This window comes from Notolepis coatsorum (genome assembly GCF_963971535.1).
Source record: "Notolepis coatsorum genome assembly, chromosome: 15".
Lineage (NCBI taxonomy): Eukaryota > Metazoa > Chordata > Actinopteri > Aulopiformes > Paralepididae > Notolepis > Notolepis coatsorum.
In genome coordinates this window covers 56747275-56764275 of record NC_140179.1, presented here as the reverse complement: position 1 = coordinate 56764275, position 17001 = coordinate 56747275, and the positions used below count along the sequence as shown (strand labels likewise).

Genomic DNA, 17001 nt, shown 5'->3' with positions numbered 1-17001 from the left:
GGATCTATGGGTAACAGTACTGTATATTTGCATATCGTATATGTCACAAATGTAACAGTACTAAATACCTGTATGTCATGTATGTTCCTATGCCATAAATGTCATGTATGTTGTGTATGTCATAAATGTCACTATGAATTGAAAATGGGGGACCCTGATGTAAACAAGACAAACGTCTGGTCTCTGGTCTGCATCCCCTTAACAATTGTGTGTATTGAGCCATACTGTATTGTACCCATTCTGCAATCTGTTCAATAAAGTTTTCATTCATTCATTAATTCACCCTTCTCTCTTCTCTTCTTCTCTCTTTTCTCTTTTCTTCTTCTCTCTTCTCTCCTCTCTTCTGTTCTCTTCTCTTTAAGCAACTTGCATTTTTGACACATAAAAAAAGATAAATCTGATAAATGGATTTGATAAGTTTTGTCCAAAGAGCCAAAACTAAAGGTCCGTATAGTGTTTAGTGAAAGTAATGGATTGGTACTCGGTATCAGCAGAACCTCAGGGTTTAGAACTCGATACATCTCTGGACAAACATCTGAACCCCTCAGGCTGTGCAAGTAATCAATTTATGATGATGACTTATTTTTAGATATCTCTACTGGAGACTGACTGCATTGATAGCTGATGTACCCCCCTAATCATAATTAAGCCAAAGAATACATTTGATTTACCTCTGCTTCTGTTACTTTGCTCAGCATGTGCTTGATTCAGTCAGCCCCAGTAGAGAGAGTCTCATTTGAAAGAGAATTACCGTATTGTCACCTCCTGATTGGACGGATGAGTCATGTTCTCTTCCCGCTGTTTCGTGTCCTGCCTGGTGATTGGCTGCAATTGATTCATCATCCTGGTTTTCACACGGAATGGAGAAGACACAATGGCCGACGGATAGCCTATAGCACCTATAGAGGAACAGGACATGAAACCTACTGTTCAGAATCGCCGATCCCCGTGACGATCTAGTGGATTCGGCCAATTTAATTTCATAACGGTCTTCAGAACAGACTAGAATGATCAAACACACCTGCAAAAGTTCCCAGTAGAACTGACAAAACTTTCTTACCCTATTTTACTCTCCTATATATGCCATCTTGTAGCCAAAACATTCATTCCAGAGCCAAGCTGTGCATGTCTTTTGGGGAGAGACCCCCCAGAACATTCTGAATGAAAGTATACTGGCACACAGGTCGTCGGACGGTTTTCATCCAGACTGTTTTTTTTTTTTTACTTTTGTGAGACCAGAATCATGCGTATGTCATAGGGCTGACCTTGACTAGTCGAATAGTCGACTAATTGTTCGAAAATTATATATAACATTTTTTCTTTTTATATATATATTTTTTACATCATTCTTTCCAAAAGCAAAGAGGCCTAGAAGCGTGGCTAACGTTAATGGCGCACATACCAGCGAGGCTAACTGCCTAAGAAAATGGGCACAGAGGCACTGAAAGAGGATTTCACCCGTCTAATGAACACACTAGACAAATATCAAGATGTATCCACCAGTGGACCAATTGCATGCTTTCGCAGAGGACAAGAAGCCTTCAGTCGACTCCTTCACTTAAGCACCCCCACAGCCCAAATGGATTGACCCAAAAAGAGATATATATATGTAACGGATGGTATCGTGAAGCGCAGTCAAGAAGGGATGGGGTGAGTAGAGGTGCTATGGGTTAAACTCACTCTCACATCCTCAAAGACAGATAGACACGTTGCGAAGTAGTGGATTCACCTCTTGGTATAGCGGTCTGTGTTGCTGCCTGCGGTGTGGGAGACCGGTGTTAGACTCTCACTTGGGGAATCGAAGTTTGAGGTGACGTTGTCACAATGGTGCCGATTGACCCGGATGCCTTGGGTGGAGTGGAGTGAGTTTGAGAGGGTGAGTGTAATGGATGGTATCGTGAAGCGCAGTCAAGGGCTGGGGTGAGTAGCGGTGCTATGGGTTAAACTCACTCTCACATCCTCAAAAGACGCATAAACCCATAGTCCACCCAAAGTCCACTATCAGTCGACTAGCGGCATATTTTGGCCAATCAAAGTCTACTATACAAATCCTCAGTCGGGGACAGGCCTAATGTCAACATGCATTTCTAAATGGTAAATGGCTGCATTTATATAACTCTTTTATCCAAAGCGCGTTACAATTTGTTCCTCACATTTCTACCCATTCACTCACACATCCACACACCGACGGCAGAGGCAACCATGCAAGGTACCAACCTGCTCATCGGGAGCAATTAGGGGTTAAGTGTCTTGCTCAAGGACACTTTGACACGCTGGAGTGGGAATCGAACCGGGAACCTCTGGATTACACCACGACCGCTCTAATCCCTGAGCCACTATCGCCCCTACGATTGCCAAGCATTCTCATATTAAACAGGTCTTAACACAAGTGCCTGCCTGTCTCTCTCTCCTCCCAATCATCAAAGCCGATAGCAAAACACCACTCATGTCAGTAACTTCAGTCAACTAGGATTTTCTTTTAATGGTGGACAGGCCTAATATTAGTGCCCGGCTACATTAATTTGTTGTGTCTGTCCATCATGTCTGTTTTTAATAATCTTTCAATGAGGAGTACCTGTTTGTTGGACAGGGCTGATAGCATGTCCGTCTCCACCAGATTTGTTTGACGGACAGAAAAGTTGAGCAGATGATGAACATTTGGAACAGCTACATCAACATCCGCTAGCTGTTGTTCCTGCAGAGGGTTCTAATTTAGTTCAAGTTTCAAGTTTTGTTTTATTTGTCACGTATAAAGTTCATTCATTCAATCTTTATTTATACTCGATAATACAATGACAACAAGGGAAAGACCATGTGACTGCTTGGAAAGACAGCTGACAGGAAGGAAAGACTCCAACGGGGCTGTCATGGACTAGCTATCCATGATGGCAGGCTCCGTCACTTAATTAAGTGCACAAAAGCCACCCCTCATTGCTACGAAAAGTTTAAAGAGAAAAACACCCCTAGAGTCTGCGAGAGCGGGGGCGGAAGATGACTCATCGGCTGACCACCCGGTAACTGACCCTGGAATGAAAATGACGACGAACCAGATAATCGGCACATCAACTGAAGGACAGGAGCACAGAGTATGTAGCTGTGGCTGGTCCAAGATAACATCCATCAGAGGCCTACGAATACATCAAGGCCGGATGAAGTGCTTGAAGAAAGTGAGGCCGGGACCTCGCATTGACCATTATCTTCTGAGAGAGAGGTCAAGTCAGGCGAGTGAAGCTCAGCGGCAGGATTTAACCCACAGTCCACCGAGCATCAGTACCCCAGTGGCTGAAAGTAATTCAAGCACATCAGAGAACTTGGAACCAAGTCACTTGCAACCTTCTTTGGAGAAGAACATGCAAGGCCACAGACCTCATGTGAAGTGGCCAAAGTCCAGCAGCAAGAAAGAGTGGGCGACAATCGATGCAGACCTGATCAAAATCCTGGACGGAATCAAAGGAACAGTGGAAAAGAAACTGGATAAAATGGGCGATCTGATCTACTTCTATGGAGCAGAAAGGTTCGGAACAAAAGAGACAGGAAAGAAGGACATGACACCAACAACTCCTCCCAAGTCCAGAAGGCAGCAAGAAATCCAGCGCCTTGTCAAAGAGAGAAGGGACTTGAGGAAGCAATGGAAGAGAGCCTCATTGGAGGAAAGAGTGGGCATCGACCTCCTGCAAACAGACCTGAAGGGACGCCTGGGAAGACTGCGGAGAGCTGAAAACCTCAGGACTCGACGCAAGAGGAAGGAAAGAGCGAGAACATCCTTCTACAAGGATCCCTTCAGATTTGTGAAAGGACTCTTCACAAAGGAAAAGAGCGGGTCACTTAAGGTGCCAAAGAGGGAGTTTGAGGACCATCTGAAAACAACTCACACAGACAGCAAAAGATATGAACAGAGGGAACTACCATCAGACATGCCACCAATTCCTCAACCAGAACACCAGCTGGATGACTGTCCTCCAAGGTGGAGGGAGGTTGAGGAAGCAGTGAGGAAGGCAAGGGCAGCTTCAGCTCCAGGACCAAATGGAGTTCCATACCGGCTGTATAAAAACTCCCCAAATATCTTACGCTATCTGTGGAGGAAAATGAAGGTGATGTGGACAAAGCAAACCATCCCAAAAGCGTGGCGAAGAGCAGGGGGAGTAGTAATCCCCAAGGAGAAGGATGCCTCAAACATCGATCAATTCCGGCAGATCAACCTGTTGAATGTTGAAGGGAAGGTCTTCTTTAGCATTGTTGCTAAAAGGATGACAACATACCTAAAGCAAAACAACTTGATTGACACATCTGTGCAGAAGGCCGGCATTCCTGGTTTCTCAGGATGCTTGGAACATACAAGCATGATATGGCACCAAATTCAATCTGCCAAAAGGGAAGGAAGAGACCTGCACGTCTTATTCCTGGACCTAGCCAACGCTTTTGGATCCGTCCCCCATTCTCTCATCTGGACAGCCTTCAACTTCTTCCACATCTCAAATACCATCACAAACCTGGTGAGAAATTACTTCCAAGATCTGCAATTCTGTATCAAAACAACAGAATACACAACATCATGGCAATCTTTGGAAGTGGGAATAATGGCTGGATGTACCATCTCCCCACTAGCCTTCACCATGGCAATGGAGGTGGTCATTCGAGCTTCCAAGTGGGTTGTGGGAGGAGAACGTCTGCAATCTGGACAGCGTCTACCTCCTATTCGCGCCTACATGGATGACATGACCACCTTGACCTCAACCATAGCATGCACCAAACGTCTACTGGGAAAGCTTCATGCCAACATTACATGGGCACGGATGAAGTTCAAACCCAGCAAATCCAGGAGCATATCCATCGTCAAAGGAAAACTCGTGGACCAGAGGTTCCACATTAAGGATACACCCATTCCTTTGGTGTCGGAACTGCCAGTCAAGAGCCTAGGGCGATGGTACAATGCGAGCCTCAAAGACTCAGACCAGAGTGATCAGCTGAGGGAAGAAACCATCAAAGGCCTTGTCAGCATAGACAAGACCTTGCTCCCTGGAAAGCTGAAACTCTGGTGCCTGCAGTTTGGATTGCTCCCCCGCCTGATGTGGCCTCTAACGGTCTACGAGATCCCCATGACCAAAGTCGAGAAGCTGGAGAGGACAGTCAGTTCATACATCAAGAAGTGGCTTGGCCTCCCGCGTTGCCTCAGCAACATCGGCTTGTATGGACACGGGGCCCTGGAATTGCCTGTCTCTAGCCTCATAGAGGAGTTTAAATGCACCAAAGTGAGGCTGAACATGACCCTGACCGAGTCTCAAGATGAAGTGATCCGAGCGGCTGCTCCCAGACTGGCAACTGGGAGGAAATGGATCCCATCTGAGGCCGTACAGCAAGCAAAATCTGCTCTCAGGCATGGAGACATTGTAGGACAGGTGCAGCATGGAAAAGGTGGGTTTGGACTTGGGACAAGTCGACCCACATGGCACAAGGCAACATCAACCCAGAGGAGAAAGCTGGTGGTGGCTCAGGTTCGGCAACAAGAGGAGGCAGACAGATGCGCAAAGGCAGTCTCACAGTCCAAACAGGGCCAATGGACTAGCTGGGAAAACCTGGAGCATCGTAAGCTCACATGGAAGGATCTTTGGGAGATGGAAGGAAGCCAAATCAGCTTCATCATCAGAGCCACCTATGATGTTCTCCCCACGCCCAAGAACCTAAACCAGTGGTATGGAGAAGATCCTTCTTGTGCGCTTTGCCAAACCCCCGCAACACTGAGGCACATCCTCACCGGCTGCAAAACCAGTTTGTCCCAAGGGCGCTACACCTGGAGACACAACCAGGTCCTAAGACAACTGGCAATCACCCTGGAAGGAAGGAGAACTACCAACAATGCCCTCCCTCCCCCAATGCCTAGACACTCAAACACCACTTCTTTTGTAAGAGCAGGACAGCTCCCAGCAAAGCCATCTGCAAGAGTGGAGGCAACCCTCCTGGACACTGCCCGGGACTGGAGAATGCAGGTGGACTTGGACCAGAAACGAATCTTTCCGCCTGAGATAATTACAACTAACCTCAGGCCGGACCTGGTCTTGTGGTCAACCTCCCAGAAGTCTGTATTCATTGTGGAACTAACTGTACCATGGGAGGCTGCAGTTGGTGAAGCATATGAACGTAAACGACTGAAGTACTCCGACATAGCAGCCGAGGCAGAACAACGCGGCTGGCGTGCCCAGGTGCTTCCGGTGGAGGTTGGTTCTAGAGGATTTGTTGCCATGTCCACAACCAAGCTTCTTAAGGGGATGGGAGTGCGAGGACAGGCATTCCGACAAGCTGTCAAAACACTGTCAGAGGCTGCCGAACGAAGCAGCAGATGGCTATGGATTAAGAGAAAGGACCCCAACTGGGCTGCAAAATGATCATCGAGGGGTAAAAGCAGAGGGGGGCACACCTGGGACGCCAGGTGTTGCCGTTGAGCCCTTCGGAGGTGTCGTGGGCCTGTCAACGAAACACCAATGAAGGAGGGTGCCCACCTGAAGACCCCAGTGAAGCTTTTACCACTACCCCATTCAAAAAAAAAAAGTGCTGATTATCTAAGGGATTGTAATATCTAGTCCTATAAGCTCAACTGAGTAATTAAACTCATTTACAGTGCCGTCGAGATGTTACATACACAAGTGTCACAGTGTGTTCATAAATATAAAGACACCAGACAATCTGAATAATTAAGAGCACATTTTAAAATGCATAAAAAAAGAATAAAATAGCTAAAAATTAAAACAGAGGTAATAATTTAAAAACAATTTAAATTAGTACATGTACATTGTGAAATGCTTGGTTCTGTATGAGCCCCTGAGAATGTGCTTCATATATAGTAAAAAAGAAAAGTAAGTAAACGAGGAATAGAATCCCAACACTATACAAATATACAAACTAAAGTACAACATAAGTACAATGAAAGTACAATGAAGTAAACATGCAGACAATGAGGTACAAAATGCAGACAATGAGGTAAAAAACAAAAAGGCTAATGAGGTATGGATGTAGTGCAAATCTCATAGATAAATATGATCTAGTGTTGAAGTGTTTAAAGTGTCTAAAGTGAGTGTTAAGGTGAGTGTTTACTTTGTTTAAAGTGAGTGTGTGTGTGTGGACGTGTGTGCAATGAATGTAGATGGATGGGTTGTTGTTACAATTGAGCACCCTGATGGCCTGGGGATAGAAGCACAAACCAATAAATAATAATAATAATAATAATAATAATACATATAGCGCCTTACATAATGGTATCTCAAAGCACTTTACATACATTGCATTACAGTACATGGACAAACAAAGTACCAGGGCCCTCATTTATCAACGTGACGTACGCACAGATATGTGCGTAACCCGTGCGTACGATCATTTCTAAGCAAAGTGTGGGATTTATCAATTTGAACTTGTGCTTGACTTTGTGCGTATATTTAAGCACAGGTCGGACCATGCGTAGTTGGCGCCCGGTGGTAGAATATTTTTACAACGCGGAAATAATCACTGACTGCGCTCCGCGTAACTCAACTCGTTATTATTTTGCGCATATATTGCAGAAATACGGGAACGTTTTGATTATATTTAAAAGGCTTTGCCATTGTTAAACGTAATAAGTGGAACCCCGAAGCTGTAAGCAGAATACAAGTCATATGAACACCCACGATATAAACGCATTGCAACGAGAACAGACAGAGGTTATTTGTTGAGTGTATGTGTATACAAAACCCTTGCAATAAATGTGTCTTAAATGAATGAAAAGCATACATGCTCTGGACACAGAGCATATATCGTGTGGGTGATATCATGACTTGTATTCTGTGTCAAAGCCTAAATCAAAACGTCCCCGTATTTCTGCAATCTATGCGCAAAATAATAACGAGTTGAGTTCTAACAAAGAACGTATTACATGCTGGTAGGCTGATAGAGTAAACTATGATATGAATATGAATATAATATGATATAAAGGTATACTGGTCCGTCCACGAGGATATCGAGGACTCGAGTTGGGGGACCCTGATGTAAACAAGACAAAAGTCTTTCTCTGGTCTGCATCCCCTTAACAATTGTGTGTATTGAGCCGTACTGTATTGTACCCATTCTGCAATCTGTTAAATAAAGTTTTCATTCATTCATTCATTCAGCCATTAAATGCAATTTGAGAATATAGGCTAAAGCGACGGCCTATAGCCTATACATATTATTTAATGTTTTCATAAGCGTAAAGATACAACAGCTAGATTAATGATTAAGTTAGTTTACTGTATGCAGGCTTCGCAGGGCTGTGTGTTATTATATGCACAAGTTACTGTTGCATAATGTAGGCTATGGGCTATTATATGTACTTCATATAGGCTGCCTAATACCAACAACAAAATAGATTGTATCATATGCCTCTACACACATTATATTATACACATCATATTATATCTTGGTTCGGCAGCACCTCTGTGAACAATCTCTCACAGTTTGCTCCATCAGTAATCAGTAATGTGAACGGGATTCCACTTGGTCAATGTACAGATAATCTGCGATGCGCATTTTGGCTGATAATGTGCCGGTGGCCGGAGTCTCATTCATATTCACTTAAATGCAGATCATAGTTATCCACTGAAGCCATATGACTCTGACCAGAACGGGCTCATGACGAGCGCACATAATAGGCATTAGAGCGCAGAGTTGTCTGTGAACTTGGCAACTTCATTGGATTTATTTATTCTCTAAAAATATCTATAATCATACGATTAAATATTGTTTAAAATAAAACGCTAAATACTATTATTCTGTGTGTCATGTTTCCAAATAAGATTGTTCACAACGGGAAATGCTGTATACGTTCAATTTGTTGGTTGGACCTCGGTGATCAATCTCGCTCTCAGTGAAGTCTCTCAGAGTTCGCTCGGGTTAGTCCACTTTTCCACATTTCATGGGGGTGTTCCATTACCGTATATGGTTAATCGGGGCGGTTCTGGTATGCAAATACTTAAAACAGTGCACAAGCTCAAACGTAGGATCAAAGTCATATTTATCAAGACAGGTGTGCGTAGGACCTGTGTACGCACGTGTGATAAGTCCCGTTTTTTTTGTGCGTGCACACATTCTAAATTCTGTGCTTACGTATGAAAATAGAATACTTTCTGAGAAAAATTGATAAATGAGGGCCCTGGACTTTCACAATGACAACATGGCGGGGATACTACAGAGAGAGGGAGACAGCTTAGAAACCCCTTCTGGCTGTCTCATCTCTGGGTTGTGATGGATCAGTGTAGCCAGGCCCTAACACTGTCCTCGGTGTCCCCTGTGTCCAGGTTGTGGGAAGACATACACCATGCTCGGGACGGACAAGGAGCCAGGGATCTACGGCAGGACTCTGAATGACCTGTTTCGGGCCATCGAGGAGACCAGCGACGACATGCTCTACAGTGTCTCCATGTCCTACATGGAGGTGAGGACGGTTGACTGTAGCCCCGCCCCCTCGAATCCATTCAATACTGATTCCTGCTGCTTAATGATACCAGCTTCAGAGTCAGCATGGCACTGACTATTATCTCTCCATAGCCATTCTCTTCCCTTTTTCTCTCTTCTCTTCTCTTCTCTTCTCTTCTCTTCTCTTCTCTTCTCTTCTCTTCTCTTCTCTTCTCTTCTCTTCTCTTCTCTTCTCTTCTCTTCTCTTCTCTTCTCTTCTCTTCCCTTCTTCTCTCTTCTCTTCTCTTCTGTGATATTCCCTTCCCCTCTTCTCTTCTCTTCTATTCTCATCTATTCTTCTCTTCCCTTCTCTCTTCTCTTCAATTCCCTTATTCTCTCTTCTCTTCTTCTCTCTTCTCTCTTCTTCTTCTATTATACAGAATCCAAAGACTGATGGAAAGAAAGGAAGCCAGATACATAGAAAGAAAGATGATGGCTGTGGGGGCTGATTGAAAAGAGCAGTTAACAACATTGGGTCTCATTCACCAACGGACTTAAGACAAAAGTTAGAAACAAATTGTGTCCTAGCTTAAGACACTTACCAATAATGATGTAGTGGGCGGCCGGGTGGCGCAGAAGTCTAAGCGTCTGCCCACCACCACAGAGACAGTGGGATCGAATCCAGCTGTGGTGCTTCCGGGTTGGCCGACCGTCCATACTAACACAATTGGCAGTGTTAGAGGGTGGGAAAACCCGGTGAGGGTGGGTCCTGGTCGTTGTTAAACAGCGACTCCTACAGATCGGTCGGGGCGCCTGCACAGCGAGGTCGGATACTGGGGGAGGTAGTGTCCTCCACACGTTACACTCCCCCAGTGAGAGTCCACGCTGCCAGGTGAAAAGAAGTGGGGATTGGCTACACATGTGTCGGAGGAAGCATGTGATAGTCTCCGCCCTCCCAGACCGACAGTAGGGGGCAGAGCACGCAACGACCAGGTAGGGGATTGGGAATTGGGAATTGGCATAACAACTTGGAGAAAAACGGAAAAAGAAAGGGGGAAAAGAGAAAGTATAAAAAATAATAATAATAATGATGTAGTATAAGGAGGCAGCTTACCAATAATGATGTAGTATAAGGAGGCAGCTTACCAATAAGGACCTTAAAATGAACAAATACCAGTGTTTGTGGCTCACGTAAATGCAGCATGGTTCTCACATGTAAAACATACAGTACATTTTCACATGTCATTCCTACCATGACCATCATGTGTGCACACGTCAGCATAATGTCAAGCCGTGCAAATCACATGTGAGGGGTTCCACAGACAACAGAGAAACACACATAATAACATGGGCAACAATGTGAAAATCGCATGTCTCTTCTGTAAGAGGGGGGGGGGGGGGGTGTCCAGCTTCAATCCCAACCCCTGTATCTGTGTGTGTGTGTGTGTGTGTACGTGTGTACGTGTGTGTGTGTGTGTACATGTGTGTGTGCGTGTTCTGTTCACTGTTGCCAGGGAGCTGTCTCCTGCCACTGCACCCCCCCCCCCCTGATAGATGGCATTTTATGGCCCCCCCCCTGATGAGTGATACACTCTCTTTCTCTCTCTCTCTCTCTCTCTCTCTCTCTCTCTCTCTCTCTCTCTCTCTCTCTCTCTCTCTCTCTTTCTCTCTCTCTCTCTCTCTCTCTCTCTCTCTCTCTCTCTCTCTCTATCTCTCTCGCTCTCTCTCTCTCTCTCGCTCTCACTCTCTCTTTATCTCTCTCTCTTTCATGTGGAAGGACACACAGGCTCTTATGAACATCAACAAACAACAATGGATATACAAACACAACACGTACAAATTACAAGTCATGTACAATATATTAATGGTCATACCTCACGCTCTGCCAAGAAAGAGATTCACAGTTTAATATGAATTACTATACATTATATATGGTAACTTATTGTAATGTGAATTTCTCCAGGAATAGCAACCACCCTCTCCCCATACAACTTCAAACCAGACATCAGACCCAAACAAAAAAACAAAGTGCAAAATACCAAGCAGTATTGATCGTAAAATTATTATTACAATAGCCGATAATACATTTTCCCAATGATAAATCCCTATACGGGTGGACCGCGCGGGAAAGTAAAGTGACGTCAGACGACACCTCCCTATAGACCAGCCTTCTCACAGGCTGCAGTGGTCAATGGTTTTACGCTTTTAAAATCAAGAATATTACTATAGAGATCTGGTCAGCTACTGTATACACGCCGCATACCGGTTTTCTCCCTGTGTGTCCCGGTGTCGGTAATCTCCAAAATGTCACTCCCAGCGCAGGGCTTTGATGTGGAATCAAGTGAAGGTCCCTACGGACGGCCCAGCCGGTCCTGAATTATCGCCCCAATGTTTTAATTTCCTGACAGAGAGAGGAGCTGACAGACCTCCCTACCAATCCGAGGCTCTGACACCCATCAACCTTTTCAAGACCTATGTCAATCAAATCGACTGCCCCCACGCCCAAAGGTCTATTTCATTCTGAAATATATCAAATGTCTGAAGTTTGCAACGCCATAAATGCCATTTCCATGGATCTTTAAATATGAACTTGTTGGATTTTCAGTAAAAGTGGATAAATTCTGCATTTGCATTTGATCTTTTATTTAGACTTTGTCTTAAAGGAACACGTCAACATTATGAGAAATGTGCTTACTGTCTTCTCCAGAGTCAGACAAGAAGATCAGATACCAATTATCCTCTCTGTGCATTCAGTAGAAAGCTATCCAGCTGCAATATAGCCTAGTGTAGCACAAATTAATTGAAGCGGATAAAGACCACTAGCCTAGCTTGTTTTTGGCCAACATCTATGCTAGTTGGTCCATATCCGTTTCCATTCATATGTGCTAAGCTAGGCTACCTTGCCGCCACGCCGAAACGTTCTTTCGAGGTGCCCTTGAGCAAGACACTAAATTGCTAATGAAACCATGTGGCTGTAATAGACATAGAAGTGAATGTATGTGTGACATAATGTGACTAATAATAATATACCCAAAACATGCTCAAATTAAATGTGGATCATAGCTTTAAGTTCAATAAAAACGTGTTTACTCCTATCCATGTCTCCTCAGATCTACAATGAGATGATCCGTGACCTGCTGAACCCATCCTCTGGGTTCCTGGACCTCAGAGAAGATTGTAAAGGAGAGATACAGGTGGCTGGTATTACTGAGGTCTCTACCCTCAACGCCAGGGAGGTGAGACCGACGCACACACACACACCCACACACACAGTATGAACACACACACACACACACACACACACACACACACACACACACACACACACACACACACACACACACACACACACACACACACACAACACACACACACACACACACACACACACACACACTGCCCTGGGTTCCTGTGTCATAGAGTATTTGCAATCTTCATTATTGAAATAGTATAGTATAAATGTATAATATAGTATATAGTATAATGTTATATAGTAATATAGTATAATAGTAGTAGAAAGTAATGGCAGGTAATGGCAGGAACAAACTGCCAGTACATCTTACACAGTGATCATTTGAAAACAGCATTGAGACAAAAATAAATAGATTTACATTAAAGAAAAACACAGATACTGTAGTGTACACTGTAAAGATATGACTGTCTGAGAGTTAAATCCCTTTTTATTGTATTGTCTGTGATATGATACTCTGTGTACTGTAATGCTATTTGGAATCATTTGTATATGTAGGAATATTGGAATATATTTTAAAATGTATGCTACTATAATGTTATGTATGTACTGTTTTGTTGTGTGTGGACCCCAGGAAGACTAGCTGTTGCTGCGGTGATGACTAATGGGGATCCGTAATAAAGATAATGATAAAGGTTGATTATATGGAAAATATGGTGTTTTTGAAGAAATGAACAGAATGATCAGGGTTCGAGGAGCGGGTGGGAAGCGAAGCATGGCTACTGATGCTGGGTCGATGACATCAATGTTTACACCCTCCCAACCCCCCCCCCCCCACCCCCCCCCCCACCCCCCCCCCACCCTGCTCTCCAAGTGACATCATCTGGCCGAGTTTACGACATGTCTTCCTCATAACAGAACCATAGGATTCATGTTAAAAAATCCGCCAAACACCCCTTTAACTACTTAAGCATCGGGCAAAATGGGGCTAGTTTTGCATAACACACCTGACGATTGCATACCCAAAGTAATTTGCGATTTTAGCACATGCATGAATCTGGTCTCCTTTGAAAGAACATTCTGAACTTTCCTCCATAACAGGAAGAATCACTGAATGCTAATGAAATAGAGTTACAGAGGTTAGAACACACTGAAGTAAAAGTTTAGTTTACTCACATTTATGTTTACTTGTTGCCAGATGCCGGTGTTTAAGTTCCAGCTGAGAGGTAGGAGCTGGAAAACATAACGGTTCCATAGCCTGAAGTCGTATCTAGTACCGGTAGATAACAATCCCACGGAAAATGTGTGTTTTACAAAGGTTTTTGTAATGTGTGTACCGGTGCTAATTCGGCATGATTATCCAAAATGGCCATCCGCTGCCATTGATTCCAAGTCAAAACAAAGAACTTCCCCGGCTTCTTCTTTGTCTTTCTTGTTGCAATCAGCCCTTGCGTGGGACAGCCCTGGCTCCAGAATTTCATTGGCCACAAAGGTGGTCAATAATTTTCGCCATCAGCAGTGACTGGTCCCGTTCAGGACCCGGGCCAAACCGGACGTGGTCACTCGTCCGTACGGCTCGTCAAATGATGCTCGTCGGATGTTTAGTCTTGTAACCCAAGACTGGAAGCGTGCAATAGGTCGAGTGGGGTGACGGCGGCAATTTCAACTTTCCAACAATATATCGGGTGATTGGCAAAAACGCAGCCCGGAGCCGACAGACGAGGTCAAAGTGCCACGACGGCCGTCTGATGTTTAACAGGTTAATAATAAAGTGGTGGTCTTTATCATAGATATATAGCACTAGATGACTCACCCGCGCTGCTGCCCAATGGAAATCGACGTTGCCACATGGCGGCCATCTTGCATGGGTGGATCACGCCCACTCATAACATGCATGTCTATGGTGCATGTACTATTGAACTAACCATAGCTAGCAACATTTTCAACCGTTTGGTTTGTTAAAAACGTCAGAGATGTAGTTATCATACTGCATACTTATAATGGACTTTCATATAAAAAAAAAGCTTCTTCCAAGCTTTGTAATAAACCAAACCGTTTGTAAATCCGTCAAGATGTCAGCGAGTTAAGAGTATTTCTGTTTGTGCAGGTCATCACCTTAAAGCAGTAGTCCACTCAAGCAAGATGGCCGCCGGTGAACTACGCGGGAGACTCCGCCTTGACCCATCTAGTAGTGTTTATATTAAGGCCGGGCCGCTAACGCAATTATCGGGCTAAGTTAACGCAGACTATTATCGCGCGATAATATAATTGCCGCCGTTAATCTATTCTCAAAATTTGGTCTGGGAGCCAATTACATTAGTTGATGTATACCTGGTCGAATTACTCTGTGTGTGTAGAACTCCTGTGTGGGGAGACACGTTGTGGGCGTGTTTGTTTACACACTGCTACTATACTCGCATCGCCAATAAACATAATAGTTTCAAGACATTGCGTCGGTCTGAGAGAAGAATCAAGCATCGGAAATACATTTGGACTGCAGTATTCTGTTGTGGATGGTTAAAACCTTTGTTTACATATTGTGGTGTGGATTAAAAGTAAACGTTCGTTTATGGACCCGTTTTCTGCCTAGCTTAAATCAATCTGGCGGGCTTGTTCGAAGTTGAACACAGCTACAACCTCCACAACAAGTCTCTGTAAGTAAGCTAGCTAATGGCTAATGCATCCTTACAGTACTGGCAAGTATTTTCATATCTTAACCAACGTTGCAACTTGCAAGGCGCTTATAACGAAACGTTCCAACGGCGACATCAATTGTTCATCAATTCATTCAACCTAGAACCCAAGCGCACGCTCTCTCTCTCTCTCTCTCTCTCTCTCTCTCTCTCTCTCTCTCTCTCTCTCTCTCTCTCTCTCTCTCTCTCTCTCTCTCTCTCTCTCTCTCTCTCTCTCTCTCTCTCTCTCTCTCTCTCTCTCTCTCTCTCTGTGTGTGTGAGGGAGGAAGTGAGGAAGAAATGGGGGATAATGAAAGACAGAGCAAGAGAGATTAGTGGAAACTGTCAAAATGATCAACAGATGTTGACTGTAAGAATCTGTAAGGGCATCAATGGGAGCAATACTTTTTTTTTAAAGTAACTAAATAGTTACTTTTCACAGTAACGCATTACTTTTGGGTGTAAGTACAGTAACTGAGTTACTTTTGAAATGAAGTAACTAGTAACTATTTTTCAGTAACTAGCACAACACTGCGTAGGACACACATTTTTTGAATGCCTTCGGCAGACTTCAAATGAGCCATTTTAATCTAGATTAATCTAGATTAACTCCAGGATTGCAGATAGATTAATCTAGATTTAAAAAAAGAAAATCTATGCCCACCTCTAGTTTATATATATATATATATCTATGGTTCTCCCCCCGCCCTCAGATCATGGAGATCCTGGTGAGGGCCAACAAGCAGCTAGTGTTTATATTATCTATATATCTATGGTTCTCCCCGCTCTCCTCAGATCATGGAGCTCCTGGTGAGGGGCAACAAGCAGCTAGTGTTTATATATCTATATATCTATGGCTCTCCCCGCTCTCCTCAGATCATGGAGCTCCTGGTGAGGGGCAACAAGCAGCTAGTGTTTATATATCTATGGTTCTCCCCGCTCTCCTCAGATCATGGAGCTCCTGGTGAGGGGCAACAAGCAGCGCACCCAGGAGCCCACGGCGGCCAACCAGACGTCGTCACGCTCCCACGCCGTGCTGCAGGTGGCCGTCAGACAGCAGAGCCGCTGCAGGGAGGCGGTGCTGCAGGAGGTCCGCTTCGCACGCCTCTTCATGATAGACCTCGCCGGGTCTGAGCGGGCAGCGCAGGTACAGTGTGGGGGTGGTGGGTGGGTGTGGGTGGGTGTGGGTGGATGAGTGTGTGTGTGTGTGTGTGGGGGGGGTGGGTGTGGTGGGGGGTGTGTGGGTGTGGGTGTGTGTGTGGGGGGGTGGGTGTGTGGGTGGATGAGTGGTTGGATAAAAATGTGAGTTAGATAAAATAGATAAATAAATAAACAAAAACAAGAAATGATGATGACGATACACACATCAAAGAGATAAGGTTAATAATTAAAACACACACCAAACAAACAACCAAATAATAATTACGTCATGCAAACCATGAAGTAGAACACGATAAAAAAAATAAAAAACACCCAAAAGGAAGTGATTACACTTTTATATTATTTTATGACAGGGCCCCTGTATGTGAGAGTGAGGTGTTATTCCATCTGTTCTGCAATAAAACATAAGCAGCGTCACGGTTCCCAAACGGATTAGATCACACTCTGGCGAGAGGGACCAGACCCTGTAACGGACGACACAGTTCTTTGAAGAAAAGGATTTTGGGTAGCACTTTATAATAACACCCTGTTATAATACATTTATAAGGTATTTGTAGATAATGAACTAATCATGAACAAACCATT

At 44.3% G+C, this 17001-nt stretch overlaps 1 protein-coding gene across 1 annotated transcript in view; it reads left to right on the top strand.

The window, feature by feature from the left end:
• kif19 (kinesin family member 19) overlaps positions 1 to 17001 on the top strand; it is a gene marked incomplete at both ends in the record, with an annotated part of 182634 nt that overhangs the window by 112345 nt on the left and 53288 nt on the right. The window contains 3 exons of the mRNA XM_084330652.1: positions 9297 to 9433; positions 12504 to 12629; positions 16205 to 16402. Of these exons, the coding sequence (XP_084186778.1) occupies positions 9297 to 9433; positions 12504 to 12629; positions 16205 to 16402 (461 nt within the window). The remainder of the gene's footprint in view (positions 1 to 9296; positions 9434 to 12503; positions 12630 to 16204; positions 16403 to 17001) is intronic.